This window comes from Daphnia pulex, chromosome 7, assembly GCF_021134715.1.
Source record: "Daphnia pulex isolate KAP4 chromosome 7, ASM2113471v1".
NCBI lineage: Eukaryota > Metazoa > Arthropoda > Branchiopoda > Diplostraca > Daphniidae > Daphnia > Daphnia pulex.
The window spans coordinates 10,301,795-10,325,108 of NC_060023.1; the positions used below are offsets into that span (position 1 = coordinate 10,301,795).

A 23,314-nucleotide genomic window follows, 5' to 3' on the forward strand; every position below is an offset into this window, starting at 1 on the left:
ACGTGCTAATAATTAATGTACCACTTTCCTTTCCAGAAGTATTAGCACTCAAACAAAGCGGGGTAAGATGCTCCGCTAATGAAACTAATTTGAGATTTTAAGCAAAAAGCCAAAAAGAACTAGACAGTCGGGCCTTTATTGTTTATTACACACGCCGGGTCGCATATTACGTGATCTGTTGTTATTACTTTCAACGCCGGAGCGCATCTGCTTGGCGAAGGCCTTGCGGGCTGTTAATAGTTGACAGTATCTTTGTCAAGATGCAATAAAGCCGAGTTTTAATTTTCCTGGAAGTAATTTATCGTTGGCTCTATATGGGGAAAAGCATTTTCAAAAATGATTTGTTATATTTTCTAACGTTGTTTCTGCCTTCTAAAATTCCACTGTTGCCAAGCCAACATTTCCTTCCAAATAGGTAAGCCTACCAAAGCCTGCATTTGACTCGATTGTTTGAAGATTGAGAAATGCCTGCCGAATTCTTCGCCGCGTCTTTGTTTGTTCTCTGCGTAAAATGTGTTTTGAATTTCTAAGCGAGTAACTCGATACCATAAATAGAGTTTGCTGCGTGGTGAGGCCGACATTCTTTGGAGAATTTGCAACCACCATCTTTGTTGATAGAACTTGGAAATTGCCAAAATTCCAGCGACGACAGTAACCATCTAATAACAGGCAATCATATGATTCTACCGGTTCTCCAGTGTTTGTACAAGGTTAGTTGACCTCCTTTTTGTTTCACGTTTTCCATGTAGACCATAAAAAAATGTATTGGTAAGCCATAGATAAGACCGGGCCATTTTACATGGAATACTTGGACAGTTAAATCATTCTTCCTGACTGTTATATAGGATGATAAATCTGCGTAATGAAATTGGCGAGGGTTGTCGCCGTTGGCGTATCTTAGGCGATATATCGGGTGTTGTGCTAGAAAACTCGGCAGGTCACAGCCGCTGCTTGGCTTCATTCTTTTGATAAGGCGAAATTGAATTGATATAAATAACGGGTTTTTTTTTTGGCGAAAATAAGAGCGGTGACTCCCGTCACCTAGGGAGATATATATACATCACCCAAGTTAAAGCCCAACGATGTTCTTATATAATGAAATATAGTCGTGTCGCGTGGCACGTGGACTTTGTGGTTGCCTTGATCGGATTTCCGGCTTAGTTCTTCTGCCAAACCTATTTTATACTGCTGGAATCGATTTACGTCATTTCTGTCTGTCGATATAAATTCATCCGCAGCCAATCGGCTATGTATAACGACACGCGTCCAAGTCAGCCAAAAATCGTGCCCTTTCAAAATGACGCGGTCAATTAAAGTGTTGGCAGTTTTCAAGAGAAAACAAAAATCCCGAAATAGAAGAAGAAGCACGTTTCTTATTTGATCCATTCCCAAGAATTCGGCGTCCTTGGCCAAAACGGCGTGAAATTCCTTAAGACAGACGCAGCACTAGAACACACAAACTATACACAGCGTGTATATCCGTGTTCTGTACCCTATATCCTCGCTCGGACCTCTAATCCCGCCAGCAGAGTGAAAGATCCAGAAAAAGAAACGTCGAAAAAGTTTAGTTTATATACTTTGGGTCTAACGTAATTGATGATCTGGTCATAACAAAAACACGGGACCGCGTCAACGTGTTGGTCGACACGTATAGGACGTGCACGCCCGTTTATGATGCATCAGAGTTGGGATATTGATTTCGAGTATAGAGACGCCGTTTAAGAGCCTCTTACTGTCCGTTCCGTCTACCCGGCAATTATTATGCGCGTCTGTTTGGTGGATGGCCAAGTAGTTTGCCATGTAGTTTCAATAATAAGGGTCGCACTAGACCAAGACGGGAGAGAAGCAAACACATTCATGCATGCAGTTTCCGAGTGAAATAAACGAGTTCTGAGAACCCAGATTGCACTTAGACTGTCATTGTTTGGCGCTTGACGATCCTGAGCATGTCGCCAAGAGCCCAATCACTTATCATCATCAGCAAAGTTAGCTATATAGTGTCCCTGATGACCGTGACCTTTGGCAGTTCAAACATTGATCAAGGTAAAAGTATAGACTGTGCTGGGGATGGGTTGGCATAATATCTTAGCAGCAAAGATATATCTTCTTATTTAATAGGCTAATAAGGTGGTTTACAAAAGAGGGCGTGGTTTTTTATTACCTTTTGCCAGGTAGCAGAGTTAGGGTTCGTTAAAAAAATTTCCTTTCCTACTCTTTCCCTACATTTTTTAAACATTTGTGTGGCCTTTTCCTCTGTTCATTGCACACCCTACAATTATGAAATCCAATTGATGGACAGTTGTAGAAGTGTACAGTTTGATTTTTCTCATGTTCATCAATTCAGTTTTTTAAACTGATAGTGTAGAAGCTGTACGTGTCAATCGCATCACTGCTGTTAGTTGCTGGAATGAATCCGACATCTGGACCATGTTGGATATCCATTTCGGTAAGTCCTGATTCATTTATTTAATCAATAAGTCCGTGAAGCGACCAACCCAGACGTACAATCAGACAGTCCCCGTTGCAATATGTACAATGTCTCCCGGTATAATTTGAAAGGAGAAAAAACGGTCCCTCCGATGCCCTAAGCTCTTTTTAACTTTAGCTGCTGAATTGATTAAAACTAGCAAATGTCGACCAATGCGAAATTCCCTGTAGAATTTCTTTTTTCGAACTACGTATATAGCATCGAATTCTTATCAGCCGTCTACCGTCTAGTGTATTTAAACTATTTATAGACGTAAAAAAGTTGTAAAAGAAAATGTAATCCTTCTTGTCAAATATGTTGAATAGCGTTCGCTGCACGCGCATTGGCAGCAATATGTTTTGATCTCCCGAGACCAGATTTTTGCTTTAAATCCAAGTGATCTGACAAAAGAAATAAAAGAAAAAGGAAAAAAACATTTTGAGAGTTTCAACGTATATTTGCCTGGCGCCCACATGCTCGTGATTTCCAACGTCATTGGGAGTACGCACTACATACTCGCAGGTCTCTAAATCTCTCACGTGTTCGATGGGAAAGCTTCTTTTCTTTTTCTTTTTTTCTTATAAATTATTTTATTTTGTCGTTTTTCTTTCTATTGAATCCCGCGGGTAGCATTCCTGTATAAGAGGGAATCGTGCAGATACTGTTGCTGCACTTGTGCCGAGGTAGATATCAGAAGAAATGAGCTGATCGATCGATGTTTGTACGCAGCCCAATCCCATAAAAGATGTCCTTTTGTATCGTGAGTACGATTTTTCCTGTTGCGCGATTCATTATTAACGAAGGGTTGCTCTTGCTGCAATTGTCCGTGGCTTCCGTATAACTGGCAATCTTGGCTGGTTTTAAAATATTGAGAATCTTGAAGTTACCTTTTGATACTTTTTGTTCGGCACGTGCCTTTACCATTAGTGAATCAACCCTGAGGTGAATGATTTGCATAACATCCTTTATTCCCAACGAATTTGAGCGAGTCGGTTCGATAAAAATCCCATCGAAACATTAGCAAGCGTCTGTAATACACTCAACTACGTAATTATGACGAAACCAACTCCGTGAACTAGGGGGCTCATTTGGGTGATGAGCTGGAAATGTCTAATTTCGCCATGTTTGTCGATTGAAACGGTCCTATGTTTCAATTTCCCACGCCGTTCTTTCGGCTTTTCGATAGTCTAAAGATAGAAAATGTTCTCGAAAGATTGATGCCTTCGTATCCTTTTAGCTATTCATTTCCAAGTGAACTGAAGTCTATTTTATTTGTTGGAAAGATACTTTTATTTTCTTGGCGGAATTCAATTGCACCTGTCATCAGTTGCCAGTAGTTACCTAATGCTTTTTGATTTGTGCATGCAGTAACAAGATGGAAACCAATTTGGATATCTATATGGGAGAATTCAAAATTTGGTGATTGAAATTGCAATAGGAATTTTTGTGTTACTGCATGTGCATTTCGATAGCGAAGCATTCATAATAAATTGAGTCGAGTTTCTGCAATTTGTTCAATGTCCCGTGTCTTATAGACTATCTGGTATAACATCCAAGGATATATCAACTCTGAATGTAGCAAGTTGGACTTGGAATATTTGTTGTTGGAATCTTTCGTCGTTCTAAACTGATTATTTCTTTTCGCTCGACTTTTCTCATGGAAGAGTAGCATTTGATTTGAATTTCATTACAACTCCTTTTGCATTGGTAACAGCATTGACAGAACGGAAGTAGTGTATTGCATCTGATATTATATTCGGGTCGAAGGTCAGTCTGATTCGATGCTGCTGGATATCCTCGACAGTCATTTCTTTGCCGTGATTCCTCGAAAAAGGGGGTGGAAACGAAAGTTTTTTGACTGAGTATATAGAAAAAAAAACAGCAACACGGGCGAGATTGAGTTTACTATCCGGCGATGGATCAATATGTTTGAATAGCAGCCTACGCTCGCAGTGCGGATGAGAAAATGCCGTAGCGATTTTTACTTATTGTTGCGAGGGTTTTTGTTTTATTTTTATCTACTCGTGTCCGTCCGAGTGTAACTAATGTAACGAAGCTCTGCGGGAATCGAATGAAGCTGAGTGTGCGCATTTGTTGCGCAATATTCCACTTTTTCGACTCGTCGTTCGCTTTTCGCTAGAAGTTGCGCAATAACCACCACGAATAGCAGTTGCCAACTTGTAGTATATATCTTTATTTCAAATATCGGACTGTCTTTGTCGATTCATTTTGATTTTCATTGCGTCAACTCAGTGTTGCCATGGCGAACTAAAAAAAAAGGCGATTCACGCGTGATGGAGCGTTTCAAATGTCGGTGTATTTTCGTCTGTTATTTGTGTTTTGTGCTGTTGTTTTTTTATATTTCACGGGTTATATTTGTGGGAGGATTCATGCAACAATGAAGCCGTTTAAATATTAGTTGACAGGGCTGAGCTGTACATCCATTAATTATCGACGTCCGTGTTTTTTTTTTTAATCGTGTTTTGTTAATTTCTTTTAAACACAGTGGCATGAATAAAAGGGTTGGGGGGCGTAAATTTGAAATTGAAATGGACTCGGACATTGAAGATCACGCTTTGTTGTACAATCGGCGTTGATGATGTATAGGAATACAAGTGTTTACGACTGATGACGGCAAGAGGGGTAGCAGAGTACAAGGATTTAAAAAAACAAAAGGACAAAAATATTTATAACCGCCGACGGTCGTCACGGAATGGTGTAGTATGTTGGCTGGTTTGTTTGTTTGTGCTCGACCGTCCCGGCTGTGCTGGTCTTTGTTTTCATTTTCTTTGTATTCCGAACTCGACTACCTTGCCGCTCCCTCAATTCTTTTTTAACCTTTTCTTTTTTTTTACTTTTAAAGAAATCAACATTCTACCACAGTAGGAAGAGTTTTTTGGTTGATAGCAACCATGTGAAAATCCACGTATATAATTAACATAGGAACATTTCGTATGTAGGAGAGTAATACATTTTGGGAGGGGTTTTGTTTTTAACAACGGGCATATGTTTGAAACTTAACTGCAGTCGCTTTGGCAGGAAAATGATGACATTTAACTTTTGTTTTTTTAAATATAAGTTAACCTTCTACTTCTTCAGGTCAGTCTGGAGAAATGAAAACGAAAATACATATCACATTGTGGCTTTTCATCTTTTCTACATTTCCCGATATTTGAACAAATTTTCGGAATTTCTCGAAACAAAATTCACAGGGAAAACTTTGAATGCGCGTGGGTTAAACCCAGTGAACCCATTCATTGGATCGATATAGCAAAACCAGAGGAAAAGAAATATAAAACAAAGTTTTGTTTTTTTTCAAAATAAAAAACTGTTTGCTTCTTTGTGGCGTAGAAATTGAAACATTCGACCGGAAGCGATGCGATGTCTGGCTTCCGCGCGGAGACTGTTGCACACACCAAAAATCTATCCGCTCCGTCTAAAGTTGTTGCCAACCGCCGCCTCCGTCACATATTGTCCTTTTTTCTTTCTTTCTTTATCGTCATCACGGATACGGCTGCTGATTGGAACCCGTGTAGCGATATCGTATGCCGATGATGGAGCGTCGCATGGCGTCCCTTTTGTCTCGTATCAATCGGCACAGACAGTGACGGAAAGTGGTGCCGCAGGTGGAATAGAGTAGAAAGTTGATGGAGAAATTGGTGTAGTAAAGAAGCTGAAAAGCGCAAATGGAATCATAATAATCCCAAGTTTTTAAAAGAATCAAATCTTTTTGTATTCATTTATTTTTACCATGAAGAATTGCTGGAGTAGCCAGGCAGTGGAACTCACTTCCGAATTGGAACCGGAAACTTCGCCGATAAACACTTGTAGCCGAATGACGTAACTGTTGCGAAATAGAACGGATTATTGGCGCTATTCGGTTATGACTTTTTCTCTTTCTGAATATGTGCTGGTGGTGGTATACATGTACGATTTTTTTAAAAGCGCGAAATTCAATAAAAGGATTATTCTATAAGTTGGGAAAAAATAAAAGTTTTGGGGGTACACGATGGCCAAGGGCTCGTCGGAGGGCCCTTTTGGGTGGGTGGGTTCTTTTTTGATTGTTTGTCGCCATGGGCTGCGTCCGCTCTCTTTTTCTGGAACGACTTTGATTTATCGACCATGTCTTTGCTTTTACAAGTTAAAGAAAAAATAAAACTTTGCTGGGCGTGGTGGCATTGAATAATAGAATAGGAGAAATCCATTAACTAGAAATCGATTTTGACGTGTTGTTGTGAGACAAAACTTGTTATCTTAACAGCACCAAATGTTGTATTGATTTTCTTATTTTTTACCTGGGCAGATTAAGCATGATGAAGACGGTCGAGATGAGTAACAGCATTTTGGTGATCGAGTACTGGATTCGTATGGACAAGATGTTTCGGTATTGTAGTTTCTCTTCTAAAGAAATGTCCACCAAAAAAGAATGATTGAATTTTCACGATATTGGATGGGTATAGTAAAGTTGAAGAAACTTCTAAATCATTTTTGAACTTTGGTTTCGCGCCAACGCAGCAACGGATGCTCAATCAGCTGATGTATCCAAGAAACTTTTTCTTTTAAAATCAAAAGCCATGTTCTTTTTTAAAAAGTTGTGTGTCGCAGCACGACAATTCGGCAAATATTACATTTTCTAATGCGGATCAACGACCATTGTGGATGCTGGTTCTCCGAGCTTTATATGTATAACTCATCTCCCAGTCTGAAAGTGTGCGCAGGGACTGATGAAAGCCGCCCAGTGTTGAAAATACGTTCAGCCAAAAGGAATTCAATCTTTGGTCATATTTGAAAACGTACGGAATTTTCAGTGTGCGGGACAATAAAAGCTACCCAGCGGTTTTTTATTCGTTTTTCTATCTCCCGAACGTATTTATTTGAACCTCCCCAACTGAAGATTTATGTGGAAAAAAAGAAGAAGGCCCAGCAGCCGAAGGAAAATCTTTTTGCAGCGGCTGTGAAAATAGATTGAATGTATACGGAATGGCAATGTGAAGTGGCAGGCCCAAATAAATCGATGGAAGATATCGAAGGGGGTGGAGGAGATGAAAGGATAGTGCGAGTTTATAGAGAGGGAAAAAGGTGCGGATTGATTCCGGCTGTGCCGGGATGGCTTACGGGTGCAGATTTGACCGTCGTGACTGTTGGGTTCGTTCTGAAGTTGAATGGGTTGTTGATGGATGCTGGCGGCTTGATTAGCCGTGACTTTGTTGACGGAAGCACATCCGCCGGACAAGACTACGGCGGCATTGATCACGGCATTGGTCGACGATCTATCTATCGGGCTGCCGACGCTGGTTGACGCCGGCTCCGGGATCAAGTTGCCGAGCTGTTGAGCGTGCAAATTGCCGTTGCTGTTGTTGTTGCTGTGATGCGATGGATTGGACACGGATCCCTGACCACTGTCACGCTCCTGCCAGTGCTCCGCCATCCGGATCGTTTTCATCTGCCATCCAATCAATAAAATATAAGAGTACACACACACAGAGATTAGTGGCTTCTAATAATCGGGACACCTATTCTATAACCCAATAGTTATTTTGATTAAACGGCTCCATCATAGTTAAACAAACTTGAGACATTTTTCAATTGCCCTGGAAACGCCAAAGGAAATAATTGGACGCGTAGTAAAAGTACTTACTGATCCTGTTTTTTTTTTTGTCCCGACACATTCGGGTGGGCGTCTAAATTTTGTGTTATGTCTACACGTCGCATTTGTTGGAGAAATCTAAAAGTAGGTTTTCTCATAGGCGACTAATTCCCTTTTTTTTTTTTTTTTAATGGGAACTCTGGGGAGCAACCGAATTTATTACCTTTTGAAATGGAAAATTCTCAAAGTTTGATATCTACTTTCGAGTTGATTCCGGTCACCTGTACCATCACGGCTGTGTTTGACGTCGTTTTTAGTTAGGACGTCTGAGACTTGAGTTTCCTAGGAAAATGAATCCCCCTCCGCATTTGTTGGATAGAATCACGCGGAACCTGCTGTTGCTGCTGCGCAGAAACTTAATTATTACCTGGAAGAAGAACTCGCTTTTTACTATACGTCACGACTTTTAAAAAAATTCACGCTCCCTTTTTTTCCAAATTTATAACATTTTAAAACGATTGGAACGAGCCTTGATATATCTGGAGAGTCGTTAAAACTCGAGAGATTTGTTTGTCGAAAAAACGCTGGCGGATATCTTTAACGATTTTTCAAATATTCGCGCTTTTATGGGAATCAAGACATTTTGGTGGTGGGAGATTCAGGAATTTTCATTATGTATAGCGCGATTTATAGCGACTGTTTCCGTGCACAGCCTTGTATCAGTACCAGTTTTTATTCCCAAAAAAATAATGGAGACCCTGTGACGTGACTCTGGTCTAGAACATATTTTTTGCAACATTTCGCTGGAACTGTCGCTCGAAGCTCATGTAATATGCACTCGGAGTGTATGTCGAGTGTTCGTACATGTTGATTTTGTGTTTCAGCATCTATGTGGCAACTGACTTGCGCTGTTTACGTGTTGAAAGATGATTTACTCTCCTAGTTATTTCATGGGCAAACACAGAAGGTAACGTACGTAGCTATATTGCTCCTACCTACGCTATGGACACACCTCGTAAAACACGAGTGGGTGGCAATGGCAGGTTGTGAATCGGTAATCGACTTGCCGAGCTGGAAACGAAATTGAACTTTCCCAATAGATAGGCGGAAGTTGTTTGCGACGTTGATGAAAAAGTATTTGGCCGAAATTGACATAACATCAACTGACCAATAAAGTCACTTGTGAATAAGACTCGGTCCAGGATTTTATTTTATTTCTTTCTTTATTCGGAATAACTTTCCCGGAAAAGGACTGAATAACGTAAAGAAAATAAAAGGAGGGAATCAAATCTTTGGGGATTTGGTGTGTTGGACGGAAGGCGATGGGCGTGTGGCGCATTTTGAACTCTACACGCTTCCGTCTGCTGGCTGGATCGGCAGAAGAAGCAGCAGCAACATATGAGGAAATCGATCGCTTCTTGCTTCCGTTGGCTTTGGCTGACGTTGAACAAATGACACTCTCTCCGAGTCTTATCAGTCTAAGAGATGGCAATTGTTTCTGATTGCGGACGTGTAGTTTTGCTCTTCCTTAAAGCCCTGTTGTTCTGCCTTGTCCAATCTAGCTGTATTTAATTAGTCAACATAAAGACCGCCGATGGCCTTATTGAAACTGTAATAATCTGTCCGGAAGATAAGTGTCCGTCCTCCTACTCTGTCCGGCATGAATTATTTCGCATCTTGGCTCCTGTATAAACGTCCCAACTTTCTACAGGCTCGGAATCAAATATTCATGTGGATAGGAGCAAAGCGATTCGCTACAGAGCGAGCCGACACTTTCTATATGTGCACCATAGAAACTTACGGAATGGGTACCTACCTCTCGTATCATTTATTGATTCCATCTTTGGCTGTTGTCCTAATGCATTCTCCACTCTTATATGGGTAATCAAAATATTATATGGCCAATCTTTCACGAAATTGCTCTGGACTTTTTCTTCCTGCTTTCAATCTGAATACGTTTATATATATAGGCTCATTGAATATGCATAACCCATTTCACGGAAAGGTCACTGGATAGATTTTTGAGTGTAATATAGTATAGGCCCAATAGAATGATGTATAGCTGCAGTTAACTGACTAATAACATTCTGGGAAATGGGAGACCCTTTTAAAATTTGTTTTTTTTTCGATTTGCAACCATCATTCATAATAATGCCTGAAGCTTTTAACAAACAAATTGAAAAAAAAAAATTGACAATTTGTAATATATTTTTTTTTGTTTCCTTCTCTGGTGTGTGTACGAGCGTTCATTCCAAGTTGGTACAAGGAAAATCGTTAGCTGCAACAACTTGTCAAGTTTCTCCGGTTGGGATGGATTAGCGTCTAAGCCAGATTCTTCTCGGAATTGAATTTTAAATGTTTTGGATCGATTTGTCATGAATGTGTTATACACGACTATGTCGGCTGGCAGAGAGAGCTATCAGCGTATGAATCCTTACGCCAACTAATTATTTGGACCAATGCAAGTTCTCTCTTTGAAATGTCGTTCGATTACCGGGGGATTTCTTATGACAGCTGCGTGTTGTCAAGACAACGTTTTTTTTCTTTACCTCGAGACCCATGTCGTTATACAAGACAGACGGCGGTGGTCGTGAATGTGCCCTGACAAAATGGAGCGTGCAACCGTCTCCATTAGCTCCTGCGAGTAGTATTGTACATTCTACGGCTCTGCCGGAATTCCGGATAAATCGCTCACCAAAAAAAACAAGAGGGGAAGTTGAGTCGACGAAGATGGGGAGAGAGAAGCGAGTGAAATATAATGAGAAAGACATCAAAAGAAATGCTTTTGAGAGGCAATATTATTCACGCAGCCATCACAGCAGCAGCAGCAAAGACGTGGTTGTAGTTTCCGGCCCGTCTTTTCTTTTTTTTCGTAGATGGGAAGTAAAAGGCTGGATCGATCGGTGACATATCTGTATAACACAACACGTATATAATTCATGTGCCGTCTCTCCCATTTCTGTCTCCATGCTGCGTAATTTCAATGCAACCATCACTGATGTGATGATGATAATAATATATAGACGACATGGGAATATGCTGCGTCTGCAAGAATCAAATATTCCGCCGGGTATTTCTTTCTTTTTTATTTCCGGAAGGGGTTTTAATTCTTTTTCTTTTTAAGGAGAGAGAGGAAGTCTTAATCTCGCAGCAATTGTCCTTTTGACGATATGTAGTTTTTTTGTTTTTTTTTTAACGGTCTATAATAGTCTCATAAGTCATATGTGCCGTTCATTATTTTCGATTGGGTTTTTCGTCTAGTGCATTTTCATCGTTGGGGATCGATAACGACTTTGCGGTTTTCTAGTCGCTGGAACCGGTCCAATCCATCTGCAACTTTAGCGCCAAATAGAAACTAGGACGGGGGGTTCTCAAAAAGTCGTTTTTTCTCTTTTTACGTTTATCTTGGGGCTTTAATAGGTCGTCAACTTTAAAAAGTGAGATGAAATGTATATCTCGATTTAAGAAAAAAAGGAACATTTCTGGTTGAAAGGTATCGAAAGGAATGAAAAGGATGTGGGTATATCGATCACTCGTTGACACGGAGGATTTGGTTTTCCCGCCTCGAATGGCAGCCGCTATATGCGTCTATAGCGGCTGACGTGATTGGGCGTGAAACGATAAATAGGACGGTCCAGTTCATATTAATCCGTCCAACTTTTTTGTTTTCAATTTTCATTGCGATTTATAGCCCAAAGTGTTTGAAGTGCCTGGTATACATGGCAGCAGCCATCTACCATCTAACGGGAGTGGATTCGGGTCGATCCGTCCAAGTGATGGGGAATTCAGACGAGTTTCTTCAAACGATTAATGCGCTTGACGCTCTGCGCTAATGAAATAGCAGCTCAGACAAAGAAATCTCTAAAAATATTCGGCGCAACGAGAACGGCTTGTGGTGGGCGTGATATGTATAACGACCGCTATCGCTGGAAGCTTTGCAGTGCGTCTGTCATATCGATAACGAACCCAGAGAGTCCCACATTTATTCACTAAGACAAGACTTTCATCTTCATCTCTCTCTCTCTCTCTAGCTGTGATAGGCCGCTTTCGTTGACCGATTGACCGGGTTTGATGTGAACAAAAATTTGGTCAAACTTTAGATTGAAGTCTGGATGATTTGAAATGCGACGGAAACATTTAAATGACGGAATGTTATTCGCTCAACTTGAAACAATTTTTTTTATTATTTTCTGTTTCGGATTGATTACACGTCTGTCCCTATTTCAGTTCCTTGGCAACTGTTGAAAATGACAACATTTTCCAGTCGTGTGGAATGCGCGTACATGTCTGCTGTTCTTTGTAGTTTGTCGCTTAATCAAGCCTTGTATCGACCGTGTAATGAGAAAGTTGTTTGGGAGACGCTTCGCTGAATGTGTTGATTGAACAGGTTGAACCCCCCCGTAAAATTGGGAGCAGAAAAGAGAAAAAGGTTGGAAATTCACGGCTCGCTCGTTAGTGATCCGAACCATCTTCTCTCATCGCAATTGATTCTCTACTATGGGGGGGAACAATGAAAGTGATAAAATAGTATGTTTTGCGGGATGATGTTTTCTGGAAGACAATTGAGATTGTAAAAGCGCATTAGGATTGGGAATTTGCGTCACTGACTTGACGTAGCCTACCGCTGCTACTGCAGATCCAATAAGAATTGCACTTAGTATTTTCCGTTTTCTGTATAATAGACTTGAAATCAATTGGGTGGTGGGCGTGCGCTGCGACGCACGGTAGGTTGTTTTTTGTTTTTCCAAGAGTTCTGCCATTGTCTATTTGATCTAGGAAATCAAACAAAAACTCGGATGGAAACGAAGATGCGTGGAATGTCGTCTCTTTCACCTTGGCGACGATTTCCTTAGTTCCAAGAACAATTTAGCCTGGGCATCAATTTTAGATGACTTGTGTGCAAGCGTCTTATTCTGACTATATCTTCACTAGTGAAATTCAATTATTCCGACATCGGGAGAGTCCCCCTTCCCTCATGTAAATTCTATGATAGGTAAAAGTTGCCCGGGAAATTCAAATTATAATTTTTCCATTTTAAGATGAATGACGAAAACGTGTGGAATATGCAACAAATTGGTTGTATTTCCTCTGAATGAATTCTCGTCGGCTATAGAATTGTATGTGCATACAAGATTATCTATCTAGGCTGCTCTGGTGGCGGTATTATTACGTTGCGCCTATAGCGCCAAAAGCCATTCCGCGGCTTAAAGGATTTCAATCCGGCCAGAGGGGGCTGTGTGTATTGTAGTAGTCTAGGCCGGCTGGAGCGCACTCATCGTCTTTGTGGCATTACCACCAAAAATAATAAGAAAGAAACCGGAAGTTGTCTGGCGCTGTTCCACTCGCCTATATATGTAATAGTAATATACCTTTGCGATGTAACAGATTACGATTTTCTGAAGGGCATTGTGAACATTACATCTTGGAAAGATGTTGGTGGATCCAGCATCCATATCCAGCATCTGGAGATGTAGACACACACACACACACAAGGGTGGATGGGGTTTTGAGCCAAAACTTTGATCATCAAGTGAAGACTCTCTTATTCATTGTGTACATCTTTCGTCGGGATTATACACCAACCGAGAAGATGGAAAACAACAAAAAAACAAAACAAATAAGAACGTCTTTTGCGTTTAATCTTATTGGTAATCAGTGGGCCGTTTGTCATCTACTTAACAAAAAAAAAGTTTGATATCCTTTTAGATAAAAGATAAAGTTTTTTTTTTATTATCATTATTTTGGGATGAGACTGCCAAAAAGTGCTGAGCTAAAGGGTAAAAAAAAAGTAGCAGCTTTGACGAGTGGCCGACCCCCTCAGCGATCGATGATGACATTTTATCGCATTTTATAGATTTATTTGTTTTTATTCTGGTTTCTAAGCGGTCGATATGTTTAGATTTTCTCTTTTTTCTCTAGCGACAAATCATCCTGAGTACATTTCTTATCTTTTTTTGAATGATTTGCTCTGCTCAGTCAATTTATTCATTCGGATGTCAGTCGCATTCAGCTCTTCTATTTTATGGACAGAAAGATGACGACAAAAGGAAATTGAATACGAAGACAAAATCAAGTGACAACATTGGGGGGGGCCAAAGAATACATCTACTGACAACTATGTAGGCTTAAATACATCTTCCGTTACAAAACAGCCTAAAAGTTGTTGTTGTCGCTGTTTTATCTTTGCCGTTTCCTGGACAGCGTATACGCTGCAGCTCCAAGAGAGACGACTAACAACCTGAGAAATATAATGGCGCCGGAGCGATATATGTCTAACAACATTACATAACCGTTAAGAATTCGTTGACTGAATTCACAAAAGTTCTTTGCGCTGCGGCGTATGCTTTTAAAGAATATGAACTGCGAACGTGTTGTGTGAGGATCCTGCTGTCAGGTTTTTATTATTATTTTCTCGACACCCCACCAGCAGCAGCAAAGTTTCGTGCCTTCAATTATGTATGCGACGTCTAAGCGACCGGTATAGTTGGCAGCTTTTCTTTTCGCCCTCTTAACGCCGTGGCGACGCCGACGCTTCTTGCATCACCAACGAGAAAACTGGAAATGCTGGTCGGCCGACATTTCTGGCCGGATTCGGGATGTAGATAACGCGCTGGCATCAATCACCGTTACCACGGGTCCGGAATGTATTACAATTTATAGTGCGCATAGCTTGTCTTGTCGCCCGAGTTTATAATCAATTCGATTTGAAATAATCTTGCGGCCTGCTGAGTCTGTTGCTGCTGGTGTTGGCCAATCAGCGGATTTCATACGAGTCAGACCCCAACGACGGCGAATATTTGGGGTAGAAAAAAAAATCAAAAATCAAATTCCGTCAAGTGGATTATGTCAATAAATTACGGTTGACGACATGCGTGTGCGTCTAACCGAAATTCCGCTATTGCTACTTTGTACTATAGACCACCCAGTGGATAGAGAAATTGTTGAATTGCTTTTGCGTTGACACAGTGTGCGGAATTTTTTTTTTTTTTTTAAGTCTGTGCGCCATTTTCGTGCCGTGAATCCTTTCATGTTGATGAAGTAAAGAATCCCCCATTGTCGCACACACGTGAAATGTATCTAGCCTCGATGGCGAACGACGTCAAAGAGCTGTCACTCTGTAACAAGCAGCAGCAGCCGACAAAACGAAAAGAAAAAGTTTCTTTCTTTAAAACTTTTCTATCACTTTTCCATTCGCCGGCTGTTATTTTCCCCCTATTGTGCGCAAGAGACTGTAATAGGCAGCAGCAGCAGCAGCATCTGGCGCCAGTCTTGTCATCTTGACGTAATGGAAATCGTCAACGCGGAAATCTGCACCCAGCAGTCACAGAGTCTGTATATCTTTGACGAACCAGAGAGAAAACAAATGTGAAATTAGATGTGATAAACGCCAAAGCAGGTTGCTGCTGCTCCGCCTCCAGCAAAGATGTATTGATAACGACTCTTTTGTAAACACAACATTTTTGGATGGAGTCGATGAGTTTCGTGCTGATGACGTCCGTCGGCTCAGCAGCTCAGCTCCACCCCCTGTTGCTGTGGTAATTTTTGATTGTGTTTTTCCCATTTTCTTTCTCTCTTTTCCTTGTGTTTTTTCGGAAGATAAAAATATCCTATACCTCCGTACCGACTATAGTATAACGACGAAAAAAAGGAAAGAAACGTGTGTTTGTTGCTCCTCCTGCGCTTTCAAGTGTTTGGCTTTTTCATGACGACTTTTGAACTGCTGGAGCAGCTGGATGAGCTCGAGTCCCCGATGGCCCCTTTTTTGATCAGGCAAACTGTTTCCTCCTTTTATTTTATTTCTTGGCTGCTGGGGTACGGGTTGGAGGTTTTATATTCAGGCTGTAATGAAAGGCGATGGAATGTTTGTCGCTCGCTCAACTAGATCAAACGCGGCAAAGACTTGGCGGTCTATTCAAAATGGGCTCAGACGACAGTCAGCTAGATGATGATCGTATAAATTAGGTGAATAAGACGGGATGGAGTGTGTGTGCCAAAAGTGTGATAGGTCAATGGGTTTCATATAGTCTATATATGAACAGTTGGGTACCTCTCAAACCTTTGATTGCTTTATACATGTATCTGAGCCGGCGGAGATAAAACGGGTAGAATTATTGGTTTAAGCGTGAATTGTATGTTACGTCGTCTCAGCAGCAATGCGGTGAATTTCTCTACTAGGGGCGTGTCACCGAGAACTACGTGATTTGTGAGAAATGATTTGTCTTCTTTTATTTTCAAGTTCTGCTAGATTCACGCTACATTACGCGAGTGCTATATTGACGGTGCGTAATAGTAGTTGGGCGAGCAGCATCACGTCAGTCGTCTTTTGATCTATCGATTGTTCGATTTAACCTTCGAGCGATCGGGCGACTTTCACGGGAAAAACAATCGTCGTTTTCTCTCAGTCGAGCGAATATCTAGTGGAACATTTCTGTGTCATATTTCTCTTGTTTAATATCCGCTGGGGGTTTTATGTTTTGTTTGTTTGATTATTTGAACGACTTGGGCTGTGCTGCTGCCGTTGGAAGAGATGACAAAACAGTTGCTATTTGTGACCTCTACGCTAACATGTTGGCGGTGATTCCGCACGTGATGGTACTGTATCCAGCCACATAAACAAGAGAATAACATCCGCCAAGATTTTCTTTTGACTGGACTTGTGTGGGATCATAGAACAAACGTGCAGCAGTTTTGGAGGGGCCGCCGCTATGTAATGATGGATGCGCTGTGGGGGGGAAACAAAAGTATACTTAGTGGCTAGTGTGCGGAAGACAACCGAGATAAGCACGCGTCTCTCGATGTATATAACAGTCTCCATAACTTGGTATGTACAGCAATAATTCCTAATTGATATGATTATTTCTTTTAAAAGCGGCAATTTTTGATGCGGATGGCAATTAAATCATATCGATTGCGCAACATCAAGCGGAATGTCTATGAAGAGTCCTTCCACTCTGGAATTAAATGGTTACTACTCCCCTGTATACGTTGTATTATAGCGCACAGACGCTCACGACGGCCCTTCCTTGTGCGCACAGTTCGGCCAACTGTAAAAGTAGAAACAGGCTCAATGGATGGACGGCGCTTGTGATCATTTGATTTGAATGGAAGCGTTGGATATGCCTTTTGAGCAGCAGCAGCAGCAGCGGTCTATTTTGCATATAAACCGCATTCTAATAATGATTTGCATAACATATTTGGCCGTGTGGGGTGTTTGCCTTGTCCGTTGAGAGCTCCAACTTTGCCTAGCGCAGTTGGTCGTCACCTAGTACAACATACGTGGCGTAGTGAATACTACTAACCAAGTAACTAACCAACACACGGTAGTAGCGGTACAGGAGCTTTTATTCTTGTCAGCCTTGCTGCTGTCTCCGGTTCTGGTTTCTCGGAAATATTTTGCTAATTGATTTTAATTGAAGGGATGCGGGTTGAAGTGAACACACAAGGAGATTACGTCGCCGAGAGATGGGAAATTGCTCAGCACGCTCACACATCTGCAGATTCATGGTTGGATTTGTTATTACATAAGCTGGAATTGAAATAAGATTGTCAACCTTATTTTTTTGGGGGGGCATTTCTTTTGGTATTTTTCTGTTTTTCTTATTTTTGCTTAAGTAAAAGAATGGGGATTTGTTATTTGGCAGCGTCGGATAGGGGCGGACGTTGGTTCTTTGATTGAAGATTGTTTCCTCGCCTTTTTTTTTGGCAAAAGTTTATGTAATCAAGTAACTTGTTATTTTCTTCATCTTTCCTTCTATCTAGTTTGATATCACGGGCGTCTGTTTCGCCAAACCCGAGAGAGAGAGACTGCTCCTTTTTTGCTCCTTGTTATTGCTTCATTGTCGATCAAATAATAACAAAAAGCTTTTGATTTTTATACCTCCACTTTGGCGCTTGTTAGTGGAGAAACCTGAATGTTCCTGTTCCCATTGGCGTAATCTTAGTCCGCCATCGAGAGAATTTGAGTCGGGTTTACTGTTGCGAATGAATAATATGTGCTGCTAGTTATAAATAGCCACTATTAGTATTGACGCCCCGGCGGGCACCTCAATTTCAAGTAGCTCTTTGATATTGTGAGGATGTGAGCTCCTTATTTAAAATTTAAAAAAAATAAATAAGGAGGGCCATCCAGACATGATTTTGAACAAATAAGCAACGAAGCGATCCTTGAGAGCCTGACATTCCCTAATTGTCGCGAGGCATTTAGAAAGGTAATACATATTAAATTTTTTTTTTTAAATTACGGTCTCCCGCCCACCCAACTCTTAATTAAGGAGAAACTTGAAAGCTGGGGGGGGGGGGGATTCTTCGAATTTTCCACGTCCACGTCCACGTCCACTTTCTCTCCAGTTGAACAGCACACGCGCCGAAATGTGAAGGGAAATGTGTCTTGAAATGCGCACCTACTGCGTCACCCCACGCGGAGATGATTCTAAATGGTAATTTGAATTACGCGCCATTCGCGCGCAAGGCTGGGTGGGAGACACGAGGGCGGGTTTTCGGTTTATTTGCGGGTTTCGTGCGAATTGTTACTCGGATCTTGTCCGTTCAAGGTGGGCTTGATTAAACTTGTCGAGACGAACAATTTGATATGAAAATATCCCCGATCTGTCCAGTGGATCTCGAACGCTGGCGATGAAACCGCTTTTATCTTTTTTTGCGGTTTGGTTTTAGGGAAGGGGTTGATTTTCTTTGATTTTGGCGGGTAAGTAGGAGGCGGGGAGGGCGGATTTTTAGTATCGATAACTTTACGTGGTAATTAGCATGTTTGTGTCGTCTGCTTTCCTTTTGTTTCACAGTTTCGATTTTCGAAAAAGCCAAAAGGAGACCAGGTTTCAGGTTTCAGATATTTTTTTTCATAGAAAACTGTACGTATCACTGGTTTGATGAAAACGTGTACGTGGGCACGTGGCTGCAAGTGAAATAGCAAAACACAATAAAATGTGGTCGTCGTGTGAACTTATTTGTTGTCATGACTCCCCATCATGCTCTCCACTCCATGAGTGTTTCTCAGGCAAATAAAACTAAGAATACGAATGGGATGATTTTGGGAGCTTACACAGAAGAGTTAAACCTGTTCCAATTATTTGTGAAATGTTGGTGGGCGACTACAGTGACTACAGTGACTAGCATTTATCATGTAGGCTATGCTCATTGCCGATGCATGGCAGAGTTTGTTTGCTCTATTTAACCTTCACCTTTATTTTTGTGTAGATTTCAGGCCTGAGCCAGCCATCGTAACCACAAGATGTGCAAGTTTTGATACTGACTCGTCATCACCAACAATCTCAGCATCATCAGTTGGGTAAAATGATTTTTGTTACTTTTATTAACCTATGACATGCCGTTTATTTTAATGATGCCTGAAACTTGCATAATAGGGTATTGCATGTAAGCCTTAGGTAATCCTGTTTGTTAATAATATGGGGTTATGTTACCCACTGTCTTCTTTCTAACTTTTCCTTGCTTGTTGTCTCTGCAATATTTTTCTCGTGACCCATTTTTTATTTTTTGTTCAGATTAACAGCTCCTAGTTTAATTGGAAAAACTCTGTCCTCGTCTACACCCATGTGAAGGTGTGTTATTCACGATGACCCCCTTTTGCTATCCGGCCTGGCGTCAACTTGACTGAGGATGGAGCATTTGTGGATGCCTGGCTGTGGATTTCCCGGGCTCAAAGGTAGGACAAATGTCTCTCTGTTCTTCCTTTTTTTTTACTATTTGATGGTGTTGGTTACGGAGTACGATTATTCCTGAGTTAGGCATTTGACTGGAACTGTTTTCTCTTGCCGTTTCTGTTGACTCAATCAGGGTTAATTAAATAACTCATTTGCAGAGCGACTGCACATCAGGCTTGTTTTATACCTCACCACTTTATCTGCGAGTAAACAATCAAATTCCCCAAAAATTGTTTAATTTTAAACACTTCAAACAATGTGCAAAGTCTGTAAAATTGTATGGCCACACCGGCACCTCCTTGTTTATAGTCGTACTAGTCAAGTGGACTTGATGGGATATCTTAAAAAGAGCTATTTCGTCATTGTTCTGTAATATTGAAGTTGTATTCCCTTGACATTGAAATGAATTCCGCGAAAGTAGAACGCCGCTGCTATTTATATTCAAAATGGAAGACTTTTATAGACTGCAAAGTGCACTACAAACAGTTTTGATGTCCTTATCGGAGCATCGCGTCGTTTTTGGCAGCTGCTGGATCAGATTTTCGCGTATATAAAACAAAAGCCCGAGATTGAATCAATCGAATCGCTATGCAGCATTTCCAGTCGCGCCTCCGTCGGAATCAAATTGTTAACATCAAATTGAAAAAGAAAGCTTATACTGTACATTTTTTTTGTTTTCGTACCAGCCGCATTACATTAGGTGACGAATACATTTAGGATAGAAAACCCGGGTCCCCCAAAAAGAAATTGTTAGTAGCAGTAGCACATATTCCCGAAAAAGTGCTAGAACAGGCAAAGGATTTGCGATTCCTATTACAACAGCCGCAAGGGGGGATCATATGGTATTTGGTCAAACCTCTCAGTAAAAGCTTTAGGGAATCAACTTTGTAAAAAGGAAAAAAAAGAAGAAAACTTGGCCGGCTGTCTGGCTGCTGCTCCTGCTGCTGTGTATGTATATTTTTTCGGTGGAAGGGGGGAAAACTGACGTGATCGTCAGATAGGATCAGTCTCCGAGCTATATCCTCCCCCCCTCCCCATCTCGTTTATGGGTTAGCCGTCACCAAATTTGCGACTTTGAATATCTCCCCCCCACGCCATTTTGAGGCTTCCATTTCATGACGATTCCTTTTCTGCATATCGTCCCATCCATTTTCTCTTTCATCTTTTTAGTATATATTCCCGCTTTGGTCCTCCCACTGGTTTATTTTGACAGATATTCAAATGTTATTCATAACGAAAGGCAAAGTCCGTCCGCCGTTTCTATAATACTGAGAAAAAGAGACTTTCTTCGACGTCCAGCCCCAAAAAATGTGCATTTATTTATCTCTAACTTGGATTCTTTCTGTTGGCTGGACAGCTCTGACGAAATCTAATCTAATCTATTCCCGTTTCTCTCTCGACAGTCATTTATCGATTACGTCTATATACGCGTTGAAATGCAAATCGCCAGTTATATTTAAAGTCTAAAATGGTTTAAAAGTGAAGAAAACTGACTTGAATGTGCTGGGCCGACGAGTTGTTTGATCTCGACTTTTTCCGGTTGAACGTCCGGCTGAAGACGATGAGGTTCTTTGCGATGAGGGTGTTCATGACGACGATGAGGATGAAAGGGATGACTAGCGTCAGGACCGTGTCCAGGAGGTTGACGACGTGCATGAATCGGTAATAGGCCGGCAGTAAGTCGCAAATGGATTTGCCATCGGGCCCGTTTACGTCGGTGATTCCGGCCGTAAACAGCGAGTAGACGTGACTGGTGAGAGTGGTGAGCGTCAGGACGGAGATGATGATCTTGGCCCGTCGTACCGTGCACATGTACGGACGCTGGAGCGGATACTGGACGGCTATCAGGCGCTCGATGGTGAACGCCACCGTCAGCCAAACGCTGAGACACGAGCAGACGCTGCTGGTGTAGACCAAGGCCTGGCAGAATCCCTGGCGATTGAACAGATCGACGCCCACGTGATTCAACCAGACGACCAGCAGAGTCAGGAGGAAGCCCAGGTCGGCCAGGGCCAGGGCGGCCAGGTAGTAGCTGGAACTGCGCAGCTTGAGGTGGGTCCGCGTGAACACTAGGAAGTTGAGAGTGTTGCCCACCATGCCGAAGATGATGATGACGGCCAGGTAGTAAAAGTTGAAGAAATCCAAACATTTCAGCGCGAAGGTGAAGCTGGCCGTCACGTTGGGCGAGTCGGCCAGCCCTTCCGTTGCGCTCACATTTTCACTGGACAAGTTGGACGCGGAGTCGAACACGGAAAGTATTGGTGACGTCGTCTCGTTGTCCGTCGACTCCATAGCGATGTGGGGATGGGGGGGGGGGTCTATGAAGGGACGGACAAGAAACAAAGTGAAATGATTTTTTGAGCTGCTCTTCTTCGTCCTTCTTTAGCTCACAACGTTCAAACAAGAACTGGTGAGGTGTTTGAAGCCTCCTTTATGACTGGACCACGGCCGTCTCTCTCTCTCTCCCTGCATCATCTCCACCCACTTTTTCTATCCGGCGCATGCGCCCGCGTCTCGGCAAAAACATTTTCGCGACATAGCACAACTTGTTTCATTTTGAATAAGTCTCAATACCCAATATCGGCCAAAGTTTGTATCATAGTCTTTGCATAATCGATTGCCCCCCCTCTCAACCTGCTTATACCAAAGTTTGGCTTTTCCCGGAATTGCCCATCAAATTTCACTCCTCTAAAACATTCATATTATACGAAATTTTTGTGTCGGATAAAGTTTGTGGGGCAATGTCGATTTCTTTGAATCGGCGAGTACGTAGTTGCACAACTATCGAACTATTTATTCTATAAATTACGTAGTTGTGAAGATGTACAATTTGTTCCGTCTTGGATCCATCCAGTCCAGCCGTTGTTGTTGTCGGTAAGTGTACACACACACAAAAGAACGCGAAAGGCACTCAACAAAGTACTTTGGTGGTTTTCTTTCTTGTTTTTGGCCATGTCGGATCAAGTTCGCCGTTCAAACTTAGACGGCCCCGCAGATATACGGTTACTCCGGTGTTGTTGTACATCTTTGAGGCTGGCGCAGTTTGTCTGGACGAAACACAGTTGCGCATATGATACGTGATATTCGACTTCCTCAACATTAGACACGTCCTATCGTCAACCCGTTGCCCGGTTCTTTTTTGAACTGCCCATCGATTTCTATTTGGTTATTTCGTTTTTTGTTTGATTTGTTTTTACGACTTTTTGCGGGTCGAGTTCAGCAGTTTCATTGTCTGGCGGGTAATAGGAATAATGGTCGGGTCTTTTCTCTACTTGATTGGCTCTAGAACTTGAATCGAAACCTCCACTGGCGGGAGAGCGAGCGAGCGAGCGCCAGATGCGTTTGAATGAACAGCTCCGTTGTTTTCTTCATTCTTCGACGATGAAAGCCAAAAAAAAGAAAAACTCTTGAAGGGTTTTTTTGTGCTGTTTTTCAATTCGATTGGAGAAAGCGGAGCCGACAATCACGAAAATCTTTGTTGAGCAAGTCTGTGCTTGGGTTGTCGAAATGTAATTGACTTTTGGTTAGCTAAACAAAAATGAATCAAATAATAATCAGGCCGTGTAATATTCAAGGTGGTTCCCC

General features: G+C 41.7%; 2 protein-coding genes across 2 annotated transcripts in view; one reads left to right on the top strand and one right to left on the bottom strand.

The window, feature by feature from the left end:
* The first annotated feature begins 2,349 nt into the window (after window positions 1–2,349).
* LOC124198715 (leucine-rich repeat-containing protein 15-like) overlaps window positions 2,350–23,314 on the top strand; it is a 37,487-nt gene continuing 16,522 nt past the window's right edge. The window contains exons 1-3 of the mRNA XM_046594727.1: window positions 2,350–2,446; window positions 19,266–19,356; window positions 19,571–19,731. The gene's annotated coding sequence lies outside the window, so the exon portion shown is untranslated. The remainder of the gene's footprint in view (window positions 2,447–19,265; window positions 19,357–19,570; window positions 19,732–23,314) is intronic.
* On the bottom strand, window positions 4,765–22,168 carry LOC124198713 (neuropeptides capa receptor-like). Its single transcript, XM_046594725.1, has 5 exons — window positions 21,224–22,168; window positions 7,583–7,910; window positions 6,763–6,868; window positions 6,218–6,311; window positions 4,765–6,140 (listed from the first exon to the last, which is right to left on the bottom strand). Exons 1-5 carry the CDS (start codon window positions 22,019–22,021, stop codon window positions 5,970–5,972), a joined length of 1,497 nt encoding a protein of 498 aa, XP_046450681.1. The 5' UTR covers window positions 22,022–22,168; the 3' UTR covers window positions 4,765–5,969.

Bases quoted from the DNA above. Each gene is read 5' to 3' on its own strand.
- LOC124198713 (XM_046594725.1), bottom strand. From the start codon at position 22,021: ATGGAGTCGACGGACAACGAGACGACGTCACCAATACTTTCCGTGTTC. The intron at 7,911-21,223 runs GTCAGTTTTCTT...ATTGGATGGCAG, and splicing joins CGTCGGCCCAGCACATTCAA to ATGAAAACGATCCGGATGGC. The intron at 6,869-7,582 runs GTAAGCCATCCC...ACATTTCTTTAG, and splicing joins CGACGGTCAAATCTGCACCC to AAGAGAAACTACAATACCGA.